The sequence below is a fragment of the Lithobates pipiens genome, unplaced genomic scaffold, assembly GCF_037356315.1.
Source record: "Lithobates pipiens isolate NorthernLeopardFrog02 unplaced genomic scaffold, aLitPip1_a1.2 Scaffold_13, whole genome shotgun sequence".
In the NCBI taxonomy this organism is placed as follows: Eukaryota; Metazoa; Chordata; class Amphibia; order Anura; family Ranidae; genus Lithobates; species Lithobates pipiens.
Window position 1 is genome coordinate 510,981,257 of NW_027507718.1, and position 23,289 is coordinate 511,004,545.

Genomic DNA, 23,289 nt, shown 5'->3' on the forward strand with positions numbered 1-23,289 from the left:
AGATACAGTGATATAGTAGATCTTGAATCACCCCCCCCCCCCAAGAAAGCACACACCTGTGTTAGCCAGGCCCCATGAGCCACTTCCTCTCTGATCCTGCTCCTGCTGCCTGGAGTGTCAGTCACAAACAATTTCAGATGTCAGCTTAGCTGCTTTCTTCTTCTGCCGCCTCCGCCATTCGCCTCAATGCTTCTTCTTCTCCAGCCCCACTGTCTCTATCTCAGGCCGAGCGGAGAATGGAGCAGAGCGCCATGAGCGGAGGGAGAGGAATCACTCGACCAGGGAAGGCAATATGCAGGCCAGACTTGAGCCAGCACGAGGAGCGGGCATAGAAGAGACATGCGCCTGAAACTGAAGAAATAGTCCCTCCCTCCCACAAGAACATCAGTAAAGAGGTGCTGGCTGGATGGGTCATGAGGTGCTGGCTGGAGGAATATTTTTCTTTATAATATTCTGCATGTTCATATTCTGCCTCACTGTCTTTGAAAGAATGTCACTTCTCTTTAAGGTGTAGGACATGGGTCTTCAAACTATGGCCCTCCAGTTAATGTAGGTAATTAGAAGACTCTGGACGGCCGCACTCCAAAACAAAATTGGTGCCTTTGTTCAAAAAATCTCAGGAGCACTACAAGTGACATCACAGCAAGAAGAAACAACAGCTAACGCGTTTCACACTACAAAGAGTGCTTATTCATAGCTATATAATTACCTACATTGTCTGCATGCTGTGGCTCGCACCCGGATCTCGCTGCCTGGAGAAGCTATTTTTGTGCTTTCTGGATCTGCCTAGAGCGGTGGTACTTCTCTTATGACCCTCCAGTTTTTCAGGAACTACAATTCCCATCATGCCTAGTCATGTGTGCGAATGTCAGAGTTTCACAATGCCTCATGGGATGTGTAGTTTCGCAACAGCTGGAGGGCCGTAGTTTGAGGATCCCTGGTGTAGGAAGATTGCTAAGACTTAATCTATATATTTTGCCATTCTATGTTGAGCAGTTCATTTGTTGAGTGCCATGCCACATTGGCAAATCTCACCAGAATCAGTTCCAACCGGTATCTTCCCTAATGAACCAATGGACCTGTGCTAGTCATCACACAGCTGATCCTTGCTTGTTAGTGAAGGAGCAGTGGCTAATCAATGTTGACCAGTTGTTGACCAGTAAGAAAGCCACACCATGGGAAAAGGTAAGCGGTCTCGTAGCAACATGGTCACTGGTGCGGTATAACCACCAACTGGATTAGTGTGACTTGGCCCCTTAAGCTCAGGTTGGAACTATGACATGGAATCTACCTCCACTCACAACGTATTATTGGTCATTGAGACTGTGGGGGATTGGAAGGGGTGTCACGGAGTTCGAGAATCAGAATTGAAGTCTATATTTTCTTAAATGAGCTCCATGGGTTATGGGGTCCCATGTTTTTCAGTTTAAACAGAGGGATGTGCTGCACTTCTTCTACTGAGGGGTCTGACCAATTTAACCACTTGCCGCCCGCCCTATAACAAATTGACGGTGGCAAAGTGGTTGCATAATCCTGATTGGACGTCATATGACGTGATCAGGATTATGAGCCGCTGCATGCCCCCGGGGGCGCGCATCGCGGCGATCGTTGTTGCTGGGTGTCAGTCTGACACCCGGCAACTACGATCTCGGTAAAGAGTCTCCGTCGGAGACTCTTTACCACGTGATCAGCCGTGTCCAATCACGGCTGATCACAGTGTAAATAGGAAAAGCCGGTGATCGGCTTTTCCTCACTCGCGTCTGTCAGATGCGAGTAGAGGAGAGCCGATCGGCTGCTCCTCTGATAGGGGGGGTCTGTGCTGATCGATTATCAGCACAGCCCCCCCGAGGATGCCCACACTGGACCACCAGGGACGTCACCAGACCACCAGGGATGCCCAGGACAAGGTATGCCACCCTAGACCACCAGGGATTCCAGTCAGTGCCACAATGGATGCCAATCAGTGCCCATAATGGATGCCAATCAGTGCCCACAATGGGTATCACTGATTGGCATGCATTATTGTTTGGCACTGATTGGCATCCATTAGTACAGTATATTATAATACAATCCCGCCTATCAGTTCCCATGTGTGCTGCCTATCAGTGCCCATCCATGCCACCTATCAGTGCCCATCCATGCCCACCTGTGCTGCCTACCCATGCCCACCTGTGCCGACTAACCCATGCCCACCTGTGCCACCTATCCATGCCCATCCATGCCAATCCGTGCCAGCTATCAGTGCCAATTTGTGCCACCTATCAGTGCCCATCCGTGTCGCCCATCAGTGCTGCCCATCAGTGCCGCCTATCAGTGCCACATATCGGTGTCCATCAATGCCACCTCATCAGTGCCACTTCATTGGTGCCACCTCATTGATGCCCATCAGTGCCGCCTTATCATTGCCCATCAGTGTAACCCCATCAGTGCCCATCAGTGAAGGAGAAAACTTACTTATTTGCAAAGTTTTGAAACTGAAACAAAAAAAAAATTTTTTTTTCAAAATTTTCGGTAATTTTTTATTTGTTTAGCAAAAAATAAAAACCGTAGAGGTGATCAAATACCACTAAAAGAAAGCTCTATTTGTGGGAAAAAAATGATAAAAATTTCATTTGGGTACAGTGTAGCATGACCGCGCAATTGTCATTCAAAGTGCGACATCGCTGAAAGCGGAAAATTGGTCTGGGCAGGAAGGTGTTTAAGTGCCTGGTATTGAAGTGGTTAAATATGTTTCATTGGATACAGGTTCATTTTACAGCTGAACTCCAAGCAGTAAAATGCATACATGAACTTATTTTTCTGAAAAAAGGATTGTGATTTTGGATAGCCAACTTTGTGACCTGGACACCCTCCTCAATGTGCCTTCCCCACCCCCCAACATGCTGATTGGACAATGAAAGAGCAGCAGTACATATTTAGGGTCATCGTTGTGCTCACTGCACCCTCGTCCAGTCAGCACGTTAATTGCCAGCGCATGTCTATTTCATTTGGCTGCTTTTTGGTGGCCCTCCTTGTTGCTCCTAAGGATTACAGGAGTCTAAAATCAAGGAAGTTTCAGGTACTAAAATTGAAATGAGGGAGACTGCAGACAGACATCTATGCATCCAGTGAGGTTACCTCAAAAGATCCCGCTACTTATCCTTTTGTACAGATCCACAGTTATAGGCCTGGGTGCTTTTAGCAGTAAATATTATACAGATATTCAAGTCAAGACAGATTCCAGGACCACGCTTGGCATTTCACTCTTTATTTAGCAAAAAGCAAAGGTAACAACAGATGTGTCTGGCAAAACTAGGGTTCCTGCTTTGAATCAGCCAGGACATTATCAGCATGGAGTTTGCATGTACTAGGGATCAGAAACTGAATTGCAATTTTCCATTTTCTGGTGCACATGTTGCAAATCCTCTTCACCATTGTGCACTTGTTTATTATTTTTGGTTATGTGCACATAACATGTAGACCAAAAAAAAGCCATAAAAACAAAAATTTAACCAGACCCAATACATGTCAGTACAGTCAGTGTGTCACATGATATTAGTGTTGATCCTCCTCCAAACCTTGGGCTTCGATGCTGCCAGTTGATGGAGGTGTCTAGTAGTGATGGCCGAACGGTTCGCCCGGCGGTCGTTTCGCGGCGAATTTCCGACTTTCGCCGTCCGCGGGTTCGAACGCCTTTTTCCGTCGTTCGCCCCGGCGGACTTACGTGTTTAATGTATACAAGAACTTTAACCTTTCGTGACACGTTTATCATGTGTTACAGGACAACCAATTGAGACATGACAGCTCATGGACACTTGGACATTCCCCCTAACCTATAAATACACCCGATCCGGTGGCCATTTTACATTCTTTCTTCTGTCACTGTAGGGAAAGGATCCTGTGTGGAGTAGGGACAGAGAAAACGCTAGCTATTTGGTACACAAAAGTTCTTTTCAGGACTGGTATAGGTGTTAGGTCAGCAGCCTGAGTTTCTTTTGTCAGTTTAGATAAAGGGACAGAGCGCTGTATGCTGCTATTTTAGGGACAGCTCAGCCAGATTAGTCTTTCTTCATCATCATCATCATCATCATCATTAGCTGTTACTATCAGGTCCACAAAAGAGCTGTTCCAGCTAATCGTTCCAGCCTACTCTTTTTTGCCAATTTGTATAGGGACAGGCAGGAAGCAGTGTGTCAGGCAGTGAGGATAATTTTAAAGACTTGCTGTTACTATTAGTTCCACAAAGGTTCTTTTCAGGACTGGTATCAGTGGTACGGTAATAGGCTTGTACACGTATAATATTCTTTCTTCCAAATATAGAAAGAATATTATACTTGACTGCTGCCCTTCTGCTGCAGTCTGCTAATCATTCACAACTCACTTGTTCCACAAAGCTCTTTATCAGGACTGGTAACTTGGTCTGTCTAGGGTGCTACGGTACATAGGCTTGGGTGCGGTACAGTCTGCTGTTCTGTAAGGACCGCTATCGGTCCACAATACATAGGGTTGCCGTGCACTACTGCTGACCGCTGCCCTATACTGCAGCAGTCCTTCATTGGTATAGGGACTGACGTACAGTCTGCTAATCACTAACACACAACCTGCTTGGTCCACAAAAGTTCTTATAAGGACTGGTAACTTGGTATAGGGTGCTACGGTACATAGGCCTGAGTGCGTTACAGTCTGCTGTTCTGTAAGGACCGCTATCGGTCCACAATACATAGGGTTGCCGTGCACTACTGCTGACCGCTGCCCTATACTGCAGCAGTCCTTCAGCGGTATAGGGACTGACGCACAGTCTGCTAAACACTAACACACAACCTGCTTGGTCCACAAAAGTTTTTATAAGGACTGGTAACTTGGTATAGGGTGCTACGGTACATAGGCCTGAGTGCGTTACAGTCTGCTGTTCTGTAAGGACCGCTATCGGTCCACAATACATAGGGTTGCCGTGCACTACTGCTGACCGCTGCCCTATACTGCAGCAGTCCTTCATTGGTATAGGGACTGACGTACAGTCTGCTAATCACTAACACACAACCTGCTTGTTCCACAAAAGTTCTTATAAGGACTGGTAACTTGGTATAGGGTGCTACGGTACATAGGCCTGAGTGCGTTACAGTCTGCTGTTCTGTAAGGACCGCTATCGGTCCACAATACATAGGGTTGCCGTGCACTACTGCTGACCGCTGCCCTATACTGCAGCAGTCCTTCATTGGTATAGGGACTGACGTACAGTCTGCTAATCACTAACACACAACCTGCTTGGTCCACAAAAGTTCTTATAAGGACTGGTAACTTGGTATAGGGTGCTACGGTACATAGGCCTGAGTGCGTTACAGTCTGCTGTTCTGTAAGGACCGCTATCGGTCCACAATACATAGGGTTGCCGTGCACTACTGCTGACCGCTGCCCTATACTGCAGCAGTCCTTCAGCGGTATAGGGACTGACGCACAGTCTGCTAAACACTAACACACAACCTGCTTGGTCCACAAAAGTTTTTATAAGGACTGGTAACTTGGTATAGGGTGCTACGGTACATAGGCCTGAGTGCAGTACAGTCTGCTGTTCTGTAAGGACCGCTATCGGTCCACAATACATAGGGTTGCCGTGCACTACTGCTGACCGCTGCCCTATACTGCAGCAGTCCTTCATTGGTATAGGGACTGACGTACAGTCTGCTAATCACTAACACACAACCTGCTTGTTCCACAAAAGTTCTTATAAGGACTGGTAACTTGGTATAGGGTGCTACGGTACATAGGCTTGAGTGCGGTACAGTCTGCTGTTCTGTAAGGACCGCTATCGGTCCACAATAGATAGGGTTGACGTGCACCACTGCTGACCGCTGCCCTATACTGCAGCAGTCCTTCAGCGGTATAGGGACTGACGTACAGTCTGCTAAACACTAATACACAACCTGCTTGGTCCACAAAAGTTCTTATAAGGACTGGTAACTTGGTATAGGGTGCTACGGTACATAGGCTTGAGTGCGGTACAGTCTGCTGTTCTGTAAGGACCGCTATCGGTCCACAATAGATAGGGTTGACGTGCACCACTGCTGACCGCTGCCCTATACTGCAGCAGTCCTTCAGCGGTATAGGGACTGACGCACAGTCTGCTAAACACTAACACACAACCTGCTTGGTCCACAAAAGTTTTTATAAGGACTGGTAACTTGGTATAGGGTGCTACGGTACATAGGCCTGAGTGCGTTACAGTCTGCTGTTCTGTAAGGACCGCTATCGGTCCACAATACATAGGGTTGCCGTGCACTACTGCTGACCGCTGCCCTATACTGCAGCAGTCCTTCATTGGTATAGGGACTGACGTACAGTCTGCTAATCACTAACACACAACCTGCTTGGTCCACAAAAGTTCTTATAAGGACTGGTAACTTGGTATAGGGTGCTACGGTACATAGGCCTGAGTGCGTTACAGTCTGCTGTTCTGTAAGGACCGCTATCGGTCCACAATACATAGGGTTGCCGTGCACTACTGCTGACCGCTGCCCTATACTGCAGCAGTCCTTCAGCGGTATAGGGACTGACGCACAGTCTGCTAAACACTAACACACAACCTGCTTGGTCCACAAAAGTTCTTATAAGGACTGGTAACTTGGTATAGGGTGCTACGGTACATAGGCTTGAGTGCGGTACAGTCTGCTGTTCTGTAAGGACCGCTATCGGTCCACAATAGATAGGGTTGACGTGCACCACTGCTGACCGCTGCCCTATACTGCAGCAGTCCTTCAGCGGTATAGGGACTGACGTACAGTCTGCTAAACACTAATACACAACCTGCTTGGTCCACAAAAGTTCTTATAAGGACTGGTAACTTGGTATAGGGTGCTACGGTACATAGGCTTGAGTGCGGTACAGTCTGCTGTTCTGTAAGGACCGCTATAGGTCCACAATAGATAGGGTTGACGTGCACCACTGCTGACCGCTCACCTATACTGCAGCAGTCCTTCAGCGGTATAGGGACTAAGAGTTTTGTCACAGGGTCATTTAAAAAATGACATGCAGAGGAAGAGGCAGGCCCTTCCGCAGGGGTGGTAGGGGTAGGGCAGGAGCAACAGGCTTGAGCCAAAGTGGGAAGTTGCAGAAGGTGCGTTCAATTACTTTAAAGGATGCACCAGACTTGGTTGAGTGGCTCGCTCAGCCTTACTCTTCTGCACCCTCCTCATCCTCTCGATCTGCACCCTCTTCTTCACTCTCTGCTATGTGCACCCCCAAAGACACTACCACCAACAACACGACCACCACCACCACCACCACATACCTTCCGCTTGAGTCACTGGAATTATTTTCCGATCCATATCAAGAGGACATTTCTGATGCGCAGCCACTCTTGGTATTGGATCAGGAAGAGGAGGTAGCAACAAGCGCTACTCAGCAGTCTGACGCCAGTACCCAGATCAGCCCAAGGAGGAGGTTGGTCCCCGGTGTTGCTGCCTACTCTACTTATAGCGGTGGGGAAGGTGACGTTGATGATGACGTGTCTAGTGATGTCACGTGGGTGCCCACAAGAGAGGAAGAGGAGGGGAGTTCAGAGGGAGATATGGACCAGCAGATAGGGAGGAGAAGCAGCAATGACTTACATTGCACAGCAGGGACAAAGCAGACTGCAAATGTATCAGGAGCGAGTCATCGACCATGTACGGTCACATCTGGCGCTCCCAGGACACCGGCACATGGCTCCGCAGTGTGGGCTTTTTTTAACGTGTCCGCTGCTGACAATAGCGTTGCCATCTGCAATCTTTGCAGTCAACGCGTTAGTCGCGGTAAGCCCAATACTCACCTAGGGACGACCGCCTTAAGAAGGCACATGAGCAGCCATCACCGAGCCCAGTGGGAGCAACGGAACACACAAAGCCACACTGCAGGCTCTCACCGTCCAGCCTCGTCTTCTACTTCTCCTTCTCCTCTCTCCTCACAATTGTCCTCCACTCCACCTTCCATCACGCCAAGCTCACATTTTTCTGCAAAAAGGCAGGCTTCCGTGGGCCTAATGTTTGAGCGTAAAAAAATGATGACGCCGGATAACCCTCTTGCCCAACGGTTGGCGGCTGGCTTGTCAGAACTCATAGCCCGCCAACTACTGCCATATAAACTGGTGGACTCGGAGGCCTTTCGCAAATTTGTGGCCATTGGAACACCACAATGGAAGGTCCCAGGAAGGAAGTATTTCTCAGAGAAGGGCATCCCAGAGCTATATGGCCATGTTCAGCGGCAAGTGAATGTATCTCTGGCACACAGTGTCGGTGCCAAGATACATCTGACCACAGACACGTGGTCTAGCAAACACGGGCAGGGAAGGTATATCAGTTTTACTGCCCACTGGGTGAACCTTCTGACGGCCGTCAAGCATGTAACCCGTGGCACCCGTGTAGATTTGGTTTTACCGCCACGGATTGCATGCAGGCCTGACTCTTCTTCTCCTCCTCCTACTCCATCCTCCTCCCTCTCCTCCTCAGCTGCCTCCTCCTTTTCCGCTGCTAGCGTCTCTTCCACTGCACCGCCCAAGCTCCCCAGAACCTATTCCACATGCCAGGTGAGACGTTGCCATGCCGTGCTGCGTCTGTTGTGCCTGGAAGCAAAGAGCCACACTGGCCCGGCACTCCTTTCAGCTTTGCGTTCACAGGCAGATGAGTGGCTAACACCGCTCAATTTGACAGTTGGTAAAGTGGTGTGTGACAACGGTGCCAATCTGCTTAGCGCATTGAAACAGGGCAAAATCACGCACGTGCCGTGCATGGCACACGTCTTAAACTTGGTCGTGCAGCGATTCCTTGTCAAATACCCTGGGGTCCAGGACATCTTGCGGCAGGCAAGGAAAATCTCGGCCCATTTCAGAAGATCTTACACGGCCATGGCTCGCCTTGCTGACATTCAGCGGCGACACCATCTGCCGGTCAGACGTCTTATTTGCGATTGCCCGACGCGATGGAACTCAACCTTCTATATGCTTGATAGGCTGCTCCAGCAGAAACGTGCAGTTAACGTCTACCTGTATGAACTCTGCGAAAGAAACGGTTCTGGGGAGCTGGGTTTTTTTTCACCGCGCCAGTGGCTGCTCATGCGCGACACATGCAGACTTCTGCGGCCATTTGAGGAGATCACCAAACTGGTCAGTCGCAGCCATGGCGCCATCAGTGACATGGTACCTTATGCCTTCTTTCTGGAGCGTGCATTGCGTCGTGTCATTGATCAGGCTGTGGAGGAGCAGGAGCGGGAAGATGAGGAAGTCGCAATGCTGGATGAATTCCCAGGGGGGGCTACTCTATCTGAGACAAGTCAACAACAGGAGTCTGATGAGGAGTCAGAGGAGGATGGTGCCGGGGCGGATGAGCAGGAGCAAGAAGAGCATGCTTTAAACCTTTCTGGGATCCCTGTTGTGCGAGGATGGGGAGAGGAGAATGAAGAGGACGACATTATCCTGGATGATGAGCAGGAGCCAGGCCACCACACCGCTTCCACTTTAGTGCAAATGGGGGCCTTCATGCTCCAGTGTTTTAATAGGGACCCCCGTATAAAAAGCATGAGGGTCAAGGACCAGTACTGGGTGGCAACGTACTTAGACCCCCGGTACAAACACAAAATGGCGGAAATGTTACCGCCGTCGCAGAGGGCTGTCAGAATGCAGCACTTCCAGGCCTTGCTTCGAGAAATGCTGCATTCTGCTTTTGCGTGCGCTGGCAGAGGAGCAATTCCCACTCCCAGAGAAGGATTTGCGGGTACCAATCCAACAGCGCCTGCAAGAAGAGGCCGGTTTGAAGATGTGTTGGTGACTTCGGATATGAGGTCATTCTTTCAGCCGACCCATCGACAGGTGTCATCCGGATCCAGCATCAGGGAACGCCTAGACCGTCAGGTGTCCGACTACATTGGGTTAACGGCCGATGTGGACGCTCTGAGGAGTGATGAACCCCTAGACTACTGGGTGGGCAGGCTTGACCTCTGGCCAGAGCTTGCCCAATTTGCAATCGAACTGTTGGCTTGCCCCTCATCCAGTGTCCTGTCCGAAAGGACGTTCAGCGCAGCAGGGGGGATTGTGACCGATAAGCGTACTCGCCTAGCTCACCACAGTGTTAACTACCTCACATTTCTAAAAATGAATGAGGCATGGATCTCGGAGGAATTCAACACATGTGATCAGTAGACCATGTATATGTCTATAAACAATTTTTGGAATCAAGCACACAGACCTTCTTAATTCATTTGGCTCACTTCCCTGACCCAAAAAAGCACACCGTACTATATGCCCCTACCCTCCTCTTTGAAGAGGTTGAGCGGTGTCATATTTCTACTGGGGCTGCTTATTATGAGGGGTTCCCACCATCCCTGTGCTGTGCTGACTTCCTCCTGGGTGTTCTTATTATGAGGGGCTCCCACCATCCCTGTGCTGTGCTGACTTCCTCCTGGGGGTTCTTATTATGAGGGGATCACACCATCCCTGTGCTGTGCTGACTTCCTCCTGGGGCTGCTTACGGTGCTGCTGTCAGCGCTGTATGTCACGGAGCTGCTGTCAGCGCTGTATGTCACGGAGCTGCTGTCAGCGCTGTATGTCACGGAGCTGCTGTCAGCGCTGTATGTCACGGAGCTGCTGTCAGCGCTGTATGTCACGGAGCTGCTGTCAGCGCTGTATGTCACGGAGCTGCTGTCAGCGCTGTATGTCACGGAGCTGCTGTCAGCGCTGTATGTCACGGAGCTGCTGTCAGCGCTGTATGTCACGGAGCTGCTGTCAGCGCTGTATGTCACGGAGCTGCTGTCAGCGCTGTATGTCACGGTGCTGCTGTCAGCGCTGTATGTCACGGAGCTGCTGTCAGCGCTGTATGTCACGGAGCTGCTGTCAGTGCTGTATGTCACGGAGCTGCTGTCAGCGCTGTATGTCACGGAGCTGCTGTCAGCGCTGTATGTCACGGAGCTGCTGTCAGCGCTGTATGTCACGGTGCTGCTGTCAGCGCTGTATGTCACGGAGCTGCTGTCAGCGCTGTATGTCACGGAGCTGCTGTCAGCGCTGTATGTCACGGAGCTGCTGTCAGCGCTGTATGTCACGGAGCTGCTGTCAGCGCTGTATGTCACGGAGCTGCTGTCAGCGCTGTATGTCACGGTGCTGATGTCAGTGCTCTGTATTACGGTGCTGCTGTCAGTGCTCTGTATCTCCTGCACCCTCTTGTTTGCCTACCCTGGTCCCTGACCTTCCCTCTCCTCCATTGCCTTCATTAGCTCCATAGTCCTGAATTGTCAGAACAATTTCCCAAATAAAAAAAAAATGCTTGTAGTTATCGATCCCAAATTCACCTCATACATGTATTATGCTATTGTCCAGGTGGTGGGACTACGTGCTACCCCCTAATAATTACCCCGTGGCCGCAAATTCGACCTAAAGGTTTGCGAAATTCGCCTCCCATTGAAGTCAATGGAGCCCGCGGCGAACGGTCGTTTTCGCGAACGTTTGTGTCCGTTCGCGTTTCGCGTTCGCGAAACGTCCCGTCGGAAGTTCGTCCATCACTAGTGTCTAGTGATTGGCAGGCCAGGACCCCACTGTGAGCAGAGAACCCAGCACCAAACCACCATCTTCATCCATCCAACATCATTCTGAGCTCAGAAGCCACTTCTGGATCATGTGACAGGTCACCCCAGCAATGGCCACGCACTGAGCTCCCATTCCCCCCTGCCGTATTACCAGAGCCCCAAACTAAGGAGTGAGGGTTGGTGTGTGGCATGTTCTAGCCTCAGGTTCCCAGTGGAGGTACAGAAAAAAAAAAGCATTGGATCAGCTTTCTTTATTTTATTGACCTGCATTCACTGCCTCCAGGGTCACAGTTGGGGACATTTGTTTTCTAGGGACAGGCCTCTCAAAGCAGGGGTGACTGATAACCCTACAATAGAGACTTTCATGCCCATATTGTATCACCAAAAAGTTCAAACATGGCTGCTTCTGTGCACAAAGCCAGCTCCATAAAGACATAGTTTGATGAGTTTGGTGTGGCCTCCATGGAGCCCTGACCTTAAAGCAGAGGTCCACCCTAAAATGGACCTCCGCTCATCGGAATCCCCCCCCCTCCGGCGCCACAATCGGCACCTTTCAGGGGGGAGGGGGGTGCAGTTACCTGGATAATCCAGGTAACTGCACCCACTTCCGGGCTAGCTCTCTGCGGAAAGGGGCGTACGTTACGTTACCGCCCCCTTCAGCAAGTGCCCCGCTGCCTGCTGGGAAACACACAGCTCCCAGAGGCAGCGGGGACCGTCCGGATTGCGCCGCGCGGCTCGCGCATGCGCAGTAGGGAACCGGGAAATGAAGCCGAAGGGCTCCATTTCCTGATTCCCATACCCAAGATGGCGGCGGCAGGACCCGCCAGACGAGCGAGCGATCGGCTTCGGGTGCCAACATCGCGGGCGCGCTGGACAGGTAAGTGTCACTATTTAAAAGTCAGCAGCTGCAGTATTTGTAGCTGCTGGCTTTTAAAAAAAAAAAAAAAACGCGGAGTCCCGGTGGACTCCCGCTTTAACCCTGCTAACACCATTGGGATGAATTGGAACACCAACTGTGGGCCAGATCTTCGCATCCAACACCAGTATGTGACCTCACAAATTCCCACAGACACACTCACTCCAAAATCTTGCCATAAGCCTTCCCAGAATAGTGGAGGCTTTTATAGCCACAAAGAGGTATGGGCTCCATAATAATGCCCATGGTTTTGGAATGGGCTATCTAACAAATCCATATAGGTGATAGTCAGGTATCCTTAAATTTTGCTTTAGCTTAGGAACTCCATAGCATGTTTATTGTTTATCTCTTCTTTAAACTATGGATTTGGTAACAGGGGTAAGTGAACAAGGACACACAAAACACAACATCTGTTTCACTTGACTCTACAGCAAGCTCACTTTGTACAAATTGGTTGTCGAAGTTGGGCTTTGGTGAAGTCATTTTACTATTGCCATTGTACTTGGCTGCTTCGACGGCTCTCTACTGGTGACGTTCTCTGTTTCAACTTCAATAAAACTGGATTGTTCTGCAATGGGGAAACCACCTCAGGGGCCTGTGATCCACCTGTAAGAAAGAGGAAGGAGTCCTAATAACAATATGACATCATTTTAGATTTACTAGCCCCAGATTTCTGTGAGAGGAAGCAGTGCCCAAGGACAAGGCCTAGGCAACAATCTGCTGGAGGAACTTTACATATACAAATGTTAAACTCTGATCCATTTATTATCTGCTTTACATCATGGAAACCTTTTCCTGGATGGTAACCTAAGCAGGGAGAGCTAGATGAAAATGTAAAAGGAAATTGAAAAACCCGGAGGAGCTTTAGGCAGAGCATCTGATTGGTCCTAAAGATCAGTCCCCAAAGAACCGTTGGCAAAAAACACAGGGCCAACTCCTTGGCAATGATTACATAGTTGGAAATTAGGAGTTCCCAAATAGAATAATAATTGGAGAATGGAAATAGTTTGATATCTCCTTTAAAATTTATGTTAGGGCAAAATAAAAAAATATATGCAGCGGTTGTATAGTTAGATTTTTAACTTTTCACCTACAGGTAAGCCTATAATAAGGTTTACCTGTAGGTAAAAAGAATATCTCCTAAACCTGTACGGTTTAGGAGATATTCCCCTCACAATGCGCCGCTGACTTCAGCGGCGCATGAGCACCGGGGATTCTCGGCTGAAAGTACGCCAGACCCTGCTGGGAAGAAAACTCCTGTGCCCATGCGCGGAAGTGACGACATTGCGGCTCCGGCCACTCAAAGCGCCGTAGCCACGATACCCAGAAGACACGCCGAGGGAACATGTCAGCTCCCACAGTGTGGACCGAGTGAGATGCCGGCGCCTCGTTCTAAGGTAAGTATTTCATGCCGTGCATACTAGCTCATTATGCCTTTTCCCTTGCAGGTATAAAAAAAAAAAGTCAGCGGGTTTACTCCTGCTTTAATGCATGCACATTTACCTTTGTTTTATCAGTGGAACACCAAAAAATAACTGTTGATCCTGGCAAAAAGGCTCTTAGCTCCTAATTTTCTGTTGCTGACTGCTCTGAAATCGCTCTGAAATCGCAAGAAATGGTGTTAGCCATGCCCAGTTTTTTTTAATTTGCTAAACTACAGAACACCAGCTCCACACCTCATCTGTATAACATAGGGCACGGGTCTCCAAACTTTCTAAACAAAGGGCCATCATTGGTGTCGGTGGATGGAATAGTGCCCCACTGTTGGTGTCAGTGGAAGGGATTGTGCCCCATCATTGGTATTAGTGGAAGGAATAGTATACCTATGTTGGTGTCAGTAAGAGGTGTAGTGCCCTACTGTTGGTGTCAGTGGAAGGAATGGTGCCACATCATTAGTGCTAGCTTGAAGGAACAGTGCCCCAAGGGCTGGATAAAGGCAAGCAAAGGGCTGCATCAGGCCCACGGGCTGCATGTTTGGAGACCAATGACATAAGGGAAAGGACAACTGAATTTCTGTCAGGATCAACATGCATTTTTTGAACAGATATAATAAAACACTTGAAATGGCATATTTAAAGCTGAACCCCAGGCACAAAAATAGCAACGCTGTATTGTATTCAAGTAGCCATGGGTGCAGTGGCTACTCAGTGCAAAAGCTGACAGTGAAGATTCTTCTATCCACCCTGTTAGCATGTTTAAGAAAAATCAACTGATCGAGAGCACAATCAGCTCCATTCATAACACAAGCTAAAGGTCAGTCAGTGCTGCTACAGACCAATCACACAACCCCGCAGAGCAGCTCTTAGTACACATACACCTAACGCTGTATACTGGCCTAGGCCGACAAGGCCCAGGCCTAGGGCAGCACTTTGCAGGGAGGCAGCACGGAAAGAGTCCCCGTCGGCTTGTGCTACACTGTTAGTGTAGTGCCATTCTAAGGGCCGGTTCACACAGCGAGGCGATGCGAGGCGACACGGCTCGCCTCGCCTCGCTCCCGCAAGTCGCCCCCGTTCTGTACAATGGAACCGTTCTGAGAGGAGCGACTCGAGTCGCTCCGACTCAGAAAAAAGGTTCCTGTACTACTTCTGGGCGACTTCGGGGGCGACTTGCATTGACTTCTATACAGAAGTCCTCTGCAAGTCGCCGCTGAGGTCCCCGCAGGTCGCGGCGAGGCAAGTCGGAGACGCCTCGCCGCGCCTCGCTGTGTGAACCGGCCCTTATGGAGCAGACTGGGCTGAGAGGCAAATTAGTCTATCGCCCCATAAAGCAGCCACACTGCTTCCGGTATACGGGCGGCTGGCATTTTGCAACTGTGGGTGGAGGGGTAAGTGGGGCGCCGCTTCTAATTTTGACTGTCCTATCATCCTGAACCACAAACCTTCCTCACTATGCTATATGTTTTCTGCTGCACCATTGGAATGGTTATATCTTCTTAGTCCTCTCCATAAAATTATCAGAAATTTCTGCTTAAAGTAAAACTATAGGCAACACTTTTTTTATTTTATTTTGGATAGAGTAAGGGACAGTTATAGCCCCTGTCAGTTTATTTTTTACCATCCATGTCCCATTGCAGAGATTTCCCTTCACTTTCTGCCCCATATCCAAACAGGAAGTGAGAGGAAATCTATGCAAATTAAGTGAATCCATTGCCCCCCCCCAGGCCCTCAGAACTAGTGTCCCCACTCGAAAATTTCTGGGCAGGTGGTGTGGCCTTAACAGGAAGGGGTGGGTCATATTAAAATTATTGGTTACATGAGTTTAGTCAGGCCTAGGGCAGCACAAAACCTAATTACACTACTGCATACACCGTACCGGCAGATAGATCACACAGTCTGGCAGACTAGGTCCGGGATCAGTCCGTCGGACAATCCGATCGCGTGTGGGCTAGTCCGGCCGCTTTTTAAAAAATAAATCCAACAGACATAGAAATAGAACATGTTTCACATCTATCCGACGGACTAAAAATCAGGGAAACCATTCGTCTGTGTGCTAGTCCGACGGACCAAATACAACGCAAGAGCAGCTATTGGCTACTGGCTATTGAACTTCCTTGTTTAGTCCCGTTTATGTCATCACGTTCAAAATGAACGGACTTTCAAACAGACTTAGTTCGGTCGTGTGTGGCCAAGTCCGCTCGTTCAGAAAGTCCGTCGGACCTCTGCCGAAAGTCAGTCGGGAGACCGTTGGACCTAGTCCGTCGAAAAGTCTGGTCGTGTGTACACGGCATTAGAAATTAGTTTGTGAATAAACGGTTAGCCCTGCGGGGCTGCGTGTTAGATCTGCGGCTGCCAGTACACATACAATGTGCCAGCAGAAAGGTCACACAGCTCTTTAGTGCTGCTGATAGTTTACAAATTAATTTGTAAATGAACAGTCAGTGCTGTATGGGCTGTGTGTTAGGTCTGCAGCTGCTAGTACACATACAATGTGCTGGCAGGTAGATCACACAGCCCCGTACTACTGACTGATTGGCTTCTATTGAATTTATGTATGAATAGTCAGTACTGTCTGGGCTGTGTGTTAAACTGATTCTAAAGGCTCAAGGTTTTTTACCTTCATGCATTCTATGCATGCAGGTAAAAAAACTTTCTGTAAAGGAAAGTTTACTTTTCTTTGCAGGTAAAAATACTTAAGCTACATCTAGATCCAGCCATGTGCAGAGGTTCTCCAGGGACTCTCACTCCTCATTGATTGAGGCAGCAGCAGGAGCCATTGGCTCCCACTGCTATCAATCATAGTTAGTGAGCCAATGAGGAGAGAGAGGGGGCAGGGCTTAGCCGTGGCTTTGTGTGTGTGAATGAACACGCAGAGCAGTGGCTCGGGAGTGAGCCTGCTTGGGTGGGAGCCAGGAGCAGCACTGGCAAGGGACCATAGGAGAGGAGGATCTAGGCTGCCCTGTGCAAATCAACTGCAAAGAGTAGGTAAGTATAATTTTTTATTTTTTAAACAACACACCTTTAATATTACTTTAGGTTTGCAACTGCTAGTACACATGCATTGTGCCGGCAGATAGATCACACAGCCCCGCAATGCTGACTGATAGTTTACAAATGAATTTGTGAATGAACAGTCAGCACTTTACACAATGGTAATCTTAAAGGGGGCAGTGCTGTGGTTCCCACATTGGAACACCCAAATATTGGTCTTCATACAAGGGTGGAGCTACAGCACAGCCAGGGGCAGACTGACCATTGGACCACTCGGGCACTGCCCAAGGGCCCCCGAGCCACTAGGGGGCCCCATCAGGGTTGCCAGCCTCAGTAAATCCAGGGACAGTATGTAAAAAATCTGTGTTTTTTTTACATCTGTCTCTGAAATGTCCCTTACCGACATCCTTTTGGTCTAAAAATCCCAAAAATATAGCTGCCCCACCTCTCCAGTACCTTCTCAGCCAATAAAAAACATGTCTGTGTATACTGTGTGTACATGTATGTGTATACTGTGTGATTGTATACTGTGTGTGTGTGTATACTATGTGGCCCCATGAACTCGGATTGCCTGGGGTCCAATAATCTCCTATTGCCCAGGGGCCCCATGAGTTGTCAGTCCACCCCTGAGCACAGCATTACCTAAAGCAAGATTTGCTTTTAAGACAAGAGTGCTAAGGGTCAGAACAGGTCCAATGCTATACTGTATGCAATTGATCCATTGGAGGATGATTTATTAAAGATTTAAAATATTAATTGTCCTTTCTTCTTTAAGCACCATAATGAAATAATAATGTGTTTTCTAACCTTCCTCCTGGGTTTGTCTCTTTGTCTCCGCAGTCTGTTCCTGTGTTTGTTTTGAAATCTCGTCCGTCTTGTCAGCCGGTGGATCGTGATCCACAATCTGCCTTCGTTTCTTCAGAAAACAGCTAAGCTCGTTGTCTATGGCTTTGCGGCTGATTCTACGTCGGCTCATTCTCCTTAGCGGCTTTCTTGCTGTGTTCTGTAAGAAAAGATTTAAGGAGTCGCAACATCCAGCAGAAAAAGAAAGTATTGATCTTATAAATGAGATATTTTTACTAGATTTATAACCACTCATGTTTCCTGTGGGATAGGGTTGATGTGCCTCAAGTTCTGCTTTAAATTGTATGCTAAGTCAAAATATATATTTTTTTATTTTATTTAATTTTGAATTGGTCTGTGTCCCCTCTGGGGTGATTTACCCCTCTATCCGTCACGGTGAATGCGTATACCAGAACTGAAGTTTAGGGAGGGTAAAGTGAGGGTAGGTCTTCCAATGATGATACCCATTCCAGCAATAACGGTGTAAAAGGGGAATGCCTTTGTTTTTGGGGACATTACCTATTACTTTCTGTTCCATCTCTGGAACAGAAGAGTGTTTTCGCCATAACAGAACAGGATAGTGAGTTGCCACATCCCTAGATCCTATAGAAAAATCAAAATATTTCCCTGGGCAACAACACTGAAAGGTAATAAAATTGATCTCTATTGAAAAAAATTAAGAATAAGAAAATCATCAATGACATATGATGGGTACCGAAGAGTCTCTCAGGCAATGGAGAGCAATTTTTTTTATATATTTACCAGAATTCTACTGCAAGTTAATATGTTATTGTGTTCATCGTAACTTTGTCTATTGTCTATGTGTGTTTTACTAGTCATCATATGTCATTGATGATTTTTTTTTTTTTTTTCATTTGTTCAATAAATATCCATTTTAATACCTTTGGGTGTTGTTGCCAATTTAAAGTCCCACCCAGGGGGTATTTAGATTTTTCTATCTCTAGAAGAGGAAATGTATGGGGAATCTCTCCCATGGGACACAAAGATGGCAAAACTAAAGAGAATCGGTCACTTTGCTCTTCCACGTGGAGTGGCAGGATCTCTTGACAGGCCACCTTCTATCCACTGATACTTGCCTTCCTTATACTTCACCAACACTCCAATAATATGTCAGAACACCGAAGTCAATCCATGTGTAAGCTCTTTGCTGGATGGGGTCAGAGCTTACACAGTTAATTACCTTCTGCCCCACCCCATGTGACGATGGGGGGAAGTAGAGAGAAGGTCACATGCTTTGACAATCGACCAAAATGGCAGAGTACAACATATGTGAGTATTGGTGGGGGGGAGGGGGGGGGGCTGTCAGGGCAAAGGAAAAGATTCTCCTTAAATAAAATCTATACCTGCTTTTTATGTTCATATACAGTTGGTACTGTACTGTATAGTGTACATCTTAAATCAGACAGGCAAGGTCTACTTATTAACTGAAGACCCCCTCCCTTGCCCAAATGCTGCACTAAAATTAGAAAAAATGAAAAAAACTTTGGGTAACACAAAGGCAATTAATATTCACCTCCGCTCCGACTCGACACCAGCAAAGTCCCTCACCAGTGCCAACATCTTCTCCCAGGCTTCTTCCAGGTGCCAGGTCTATGGCCATCTTGCTTGATAATCCTGGGAGTTCATCTCTTCCAGCACACAGGTACTGTGCCGAGAATGTACCTTGAGTTATACATGAGCAGCTCATTGTACATTGTAAGGCTCCATGCACACTGGGCTTAAATAAACACCAGTTCCCTTGGCAGAAAAAGAAAATGCTCATATAGAGCGTTTTTGTACACAGTTTAGATGTTTTTTTCTGCCAGAATTCCATTCAGAAACGCAAACCAGAAAGGTTTTTTCCTGCCTCTAACTGTTGAGCTTAAAATATGCCTCTAATAATCCTAATGTGCATGGGCACATACTGTATGATCCATGTCTTGCTCTTGATGACATTAGGACCTTAGACCAATGGAACATGGGGGGAGAAGATGCTGCAGGGACCGTTCACACAGCATGAAAGAGCTGGTTAGTAAATCTAATTTTCTACACCCCCTACACCTAAACGAGCAACTAATTCCTGTGGTGCAGGCGCAGGCCTACTGCAATTGAGAGTTTTCAAGTTTCCCAGAGTTGGGCTTTAAGTATTAACACAAAGCAGGATTACTAACATAGCGATTGTTGGAAAATAGATGTTTTGTTCCCTCAGATAAAGCCATATTATTTTTAAATTGAGGTGATAAAACAACAGGTACACTTTAATAATGGCCCCATCAGTTACTGTTTCTCCCCTTCTAATTTTGCCCACCTGCTTCTAGGGGTAAAGAGAATTACTCTGTACTTCCAGGTGTGAGGAGCACGGGACTTACTCTCCTTTCTCCCCTGTGATGGACCCTAACTACCTTCAGAGCACTCAGGACCCTAACAACCTTCAGAGCACTCAAGGCCCTAACTACCTTCAGAGCACTCAGGGCCCTAACTACCTTTAGAGCACTCAGGGCCCTAACTACCTTCAGAGCACTTAGGGTCCTAACTACCTTCAGAGCACTCAGGGCCCTAACTACCTTCAGAGCACTTAGGGTCCTAACTACCTTCAGAGCACTCAGGGCCCTAACTACCTTCAGAGCACTCAGGATCCTAACTATCTTCAGAGCACTCAGGGCCCTAACTACCTTCAGAGCACTCAGGGGCCTAACTACCTTCAGAGCACTCAGGGGCCTAACTACCTTCAGAGCACTCAGGACCCTAACTATCTTCAGAGCACTCAGGGCCCTAACTACCTCCAGAGCACTCAGGGCCCTAACTACCTTCAGAGCACTCAGGACCCTAACTACCTTCAGAGGACTCAGGGCCCTAACTACCTTCAGAGCACTCAGGGCCCTAACTACCTTCAGAGCACTCGGGGGCCGAACTACCTTCAGAGCACTCAGGACCCTATCTACCCTCAGAGAACTCAGGGCCCTAATTACATTCAGAGCACGCAGGGTCTTAACTACCTTCAGAGCACTCAGGGCCCTAACTACCTACAGAGAACTCTGGATACTAACTACCTTCAGAGCACTCAGGGTCCTAACTACCTAGGGGTGGTTTCATCTGTGCTCCCTGCAACCCTCACAGACAGGAAAAGATGATCCATTGCCCCAAGAGATGCCAGGGGTGTGCAAGTTCCAAAATTCAACCTGGAAGCTGTCATATATAGGGCCATCGTTTTTGGAGCTCCCAGGGGATTTTGGAGCATAAACATCATACATGACTGCTTTTAGGATTATGTTAGAATTAAATGAATGGGAAATGTTGAGTTTGCTCTTAAGCCGGTCAACCTTAAGCTGAACTCCCATTCTCATAAAACTCAATTCCCGATACTCACCAGCAATACTCCCTGTAATTCACTAATTACGCTCTTCCGTTTGTTCGCAGCACATTCTCTCTAAGAGTTGGAGAAAGAGGAAAATTGGATCATTATAATTCAGACACAAAAATGTAAATTCTGTTTACAGAAAGCTGCAGGTTAATGAAATTCCACTTAGGAGTTGGGGGGAGGGAATTATCCCTAAAAAAATAAATAAAATAATAATAATTTAAATGGCTTGGGTACTCATAAAAAGTTTATTTTGGTTAAATGGCAGGAAAGTCGCAGTACAAATACAAAAACTTCAATTATTAAGAAGCGATTTTGTTAAACTATTACTAGATCTCTGTCAGGGCTGGCTTAGCCCTTCCTCCTCTGGGCTGGCCGCTCAGCTGTCTGCTAATTGCCAGCTCTCTTCTCTCTCTTCAGTTACCAGCTGTTCCTGATGATGCTCACCTGGCCTGCCTATATAAAGTCTTCCAGCTCATTTCTCCTTTGCCTTCACGTTTGATCATATACTAGGAACCATCTCCTGCTGTTGTTTCAAGACTGGCTTGCTAACATCCCTCCTGGCTTCCATCCTGCTTGCAGTTGCTCTCCTTGGATCCCTGACGTCTGGACTGGCTGATTACCCGATCTGGTTTATGAACTTTGGACTGGCTGACTACCCGATCTGGCTACTGGACTCTGGCTTGCTTGAATACGCTTTTTCCTATTTATCTTTTTATTTTTATTAATAAACAAGTGTGATTTGATTGTACTTCTGTTTCTGTCTGTTTCATGGTTCCTGACAATCTCTTTTTATTCATTGTTTAATTAATAATTTTTTTATTCATCTATTTTTAATTTATTATTATTACTTCTTTTATTTTTTTAATATTTATTTGATATTGATTTTTACCCTGAAATCATATTGTTATGAGCAATTTCTATGGAGAGCATTACACCAGCAATATACCGCTCAGAAAGCTGAAGAGAGCCTGTGGCCAGAACATTCATGTGAGCAAAAATCTTCCTATAACATTATTTGGGCATTTACTGCATAGTATTTACCTATAAGAGCCTCCCTTGTGTAGGCATCCAAAACCCTGAGACTGCTGCTGAGTGCCGCCATCTTGGATGTGGTTTCAGCATCCCCAGCAGATTCAGAGCTGTCACTTCACCTTCATTCTTCTACTGGCTGCTACATTAGGGTTTATTCAGGATGGGGAGGGTTGGGGGAGCTGGGCCCGCACAGATCCGAACTCCCAGAAGAGGAGAGAGCTATGATGTGTAAGGAAGGGAATTTACTTTTCCTGGAGTGGTTACATTTTATAGCATTTTTAAAGGCAATGCAATTGAATACAAAATAATTAAAGAAAAGGGAAAACGCTGCAAATATGTATTTACAGTGCTTAATTTTTCTGTGCTTTTACCTGCAAGTTTTTAAAATTTGGTGACATGGTCTCTTTAACCACTGGTGGATACCCACCACCCTTTTACTGCGGCAGGGTAGCTCCACTGCACAGATCACATACATGTACGTGATCTGACAATCATGAGTATGGTGCACATGCGCCGCCCCGTCTGTGCTGTGATTCTTTACAGCACATTGATTTATGGCTGGGACCTGCTGATCAGCTTAGCGAATCACAGCACAGAACAATGTGTTCACTAACAACACAGGGCTCTGTACACGGAGCAGTGATGAGTTTTTATTCTAGGGAAAGGGGGGAAAGGGGGCATAGAACAATCCTGAAGGATTTAGCTGCAAAATTATTTAAAGTGGTTGTAAACCCTTACAAACCACTTTGACCTACAGGTAAGCCTAGATTAAGGCTTACCTGTAGGTCCAAGAAATATCTCCCAAACCTATACGGTTTAGGAGATATTTGCCCGAAGACGGGCACCGATGTCTACGGCGCATGCGCCGTAGACAGCGGCATGCAGGCGCACTGAGCGTGGCATCCTCGATAACGAAGGTGCCACACAATGCCGCGGGTCTCCGCTCATGCGCATGCGCGGGAGTGACGTCATCGCGGCTTCGCCGAATGACAGAGGCAGAGCTGCGAGACCCACCGAGAAGATGGATGCAGTGGACTACAGGGGACAGCGGTGACTTCGCTGGCTCCTGTGTCAGGTAAGTGACACATACATAGTAGTCCATTATGCTTTGCCTTTGCAGGGAATGAAAGAGGAAGTAAACTCATCAGGGTATACTTCCTCTTTAAGGATGTGTAACTTATCAACTCGAG

General features: G+C 47.6%; 1 protein-coding gene across 3 annotated transcripts in view; it reads right to left on the minus strand.

Moving 5' to 3' along the window:
- Window positions 1-11,505: 11,505 nt before the first annotated feature.
- The window catches only part of LOC143975588 (shootin-1-like), a 94,682-nt gene continuing 82,898 nt past the window's right edge, over window positions 11,506-23,289 (minus strand). For 2 of the 3 annotated variants that reach the window (XM_077478055.1, XM_077478056.1), the window contains exons 14-16: window positions 21,074-21,133; window positions 17,671-17,866; window positions 11,506-13,042 (exon numbers count right to left, since the gene is read on the minus strand). In XM_077478055.1, coding sequence (XP_077334181.1) covers window positions 12,924-13,042; window positions 17,671-17,866; window positions 21,074-21,133 — 375 coding nt within the window. In that variant the 3' untranslated portion in view covers window positions 11,506-12,923. Of the gene's footprint in view, window positions 13,043-13,939; window positions 14,037-17,670; window positions 17,867-21,073; window positions 21,134-23,289 lie in introns of all 3 variants that reach the window. The other variant, XR_013272399.1, reaches the window with a different exon arrangement.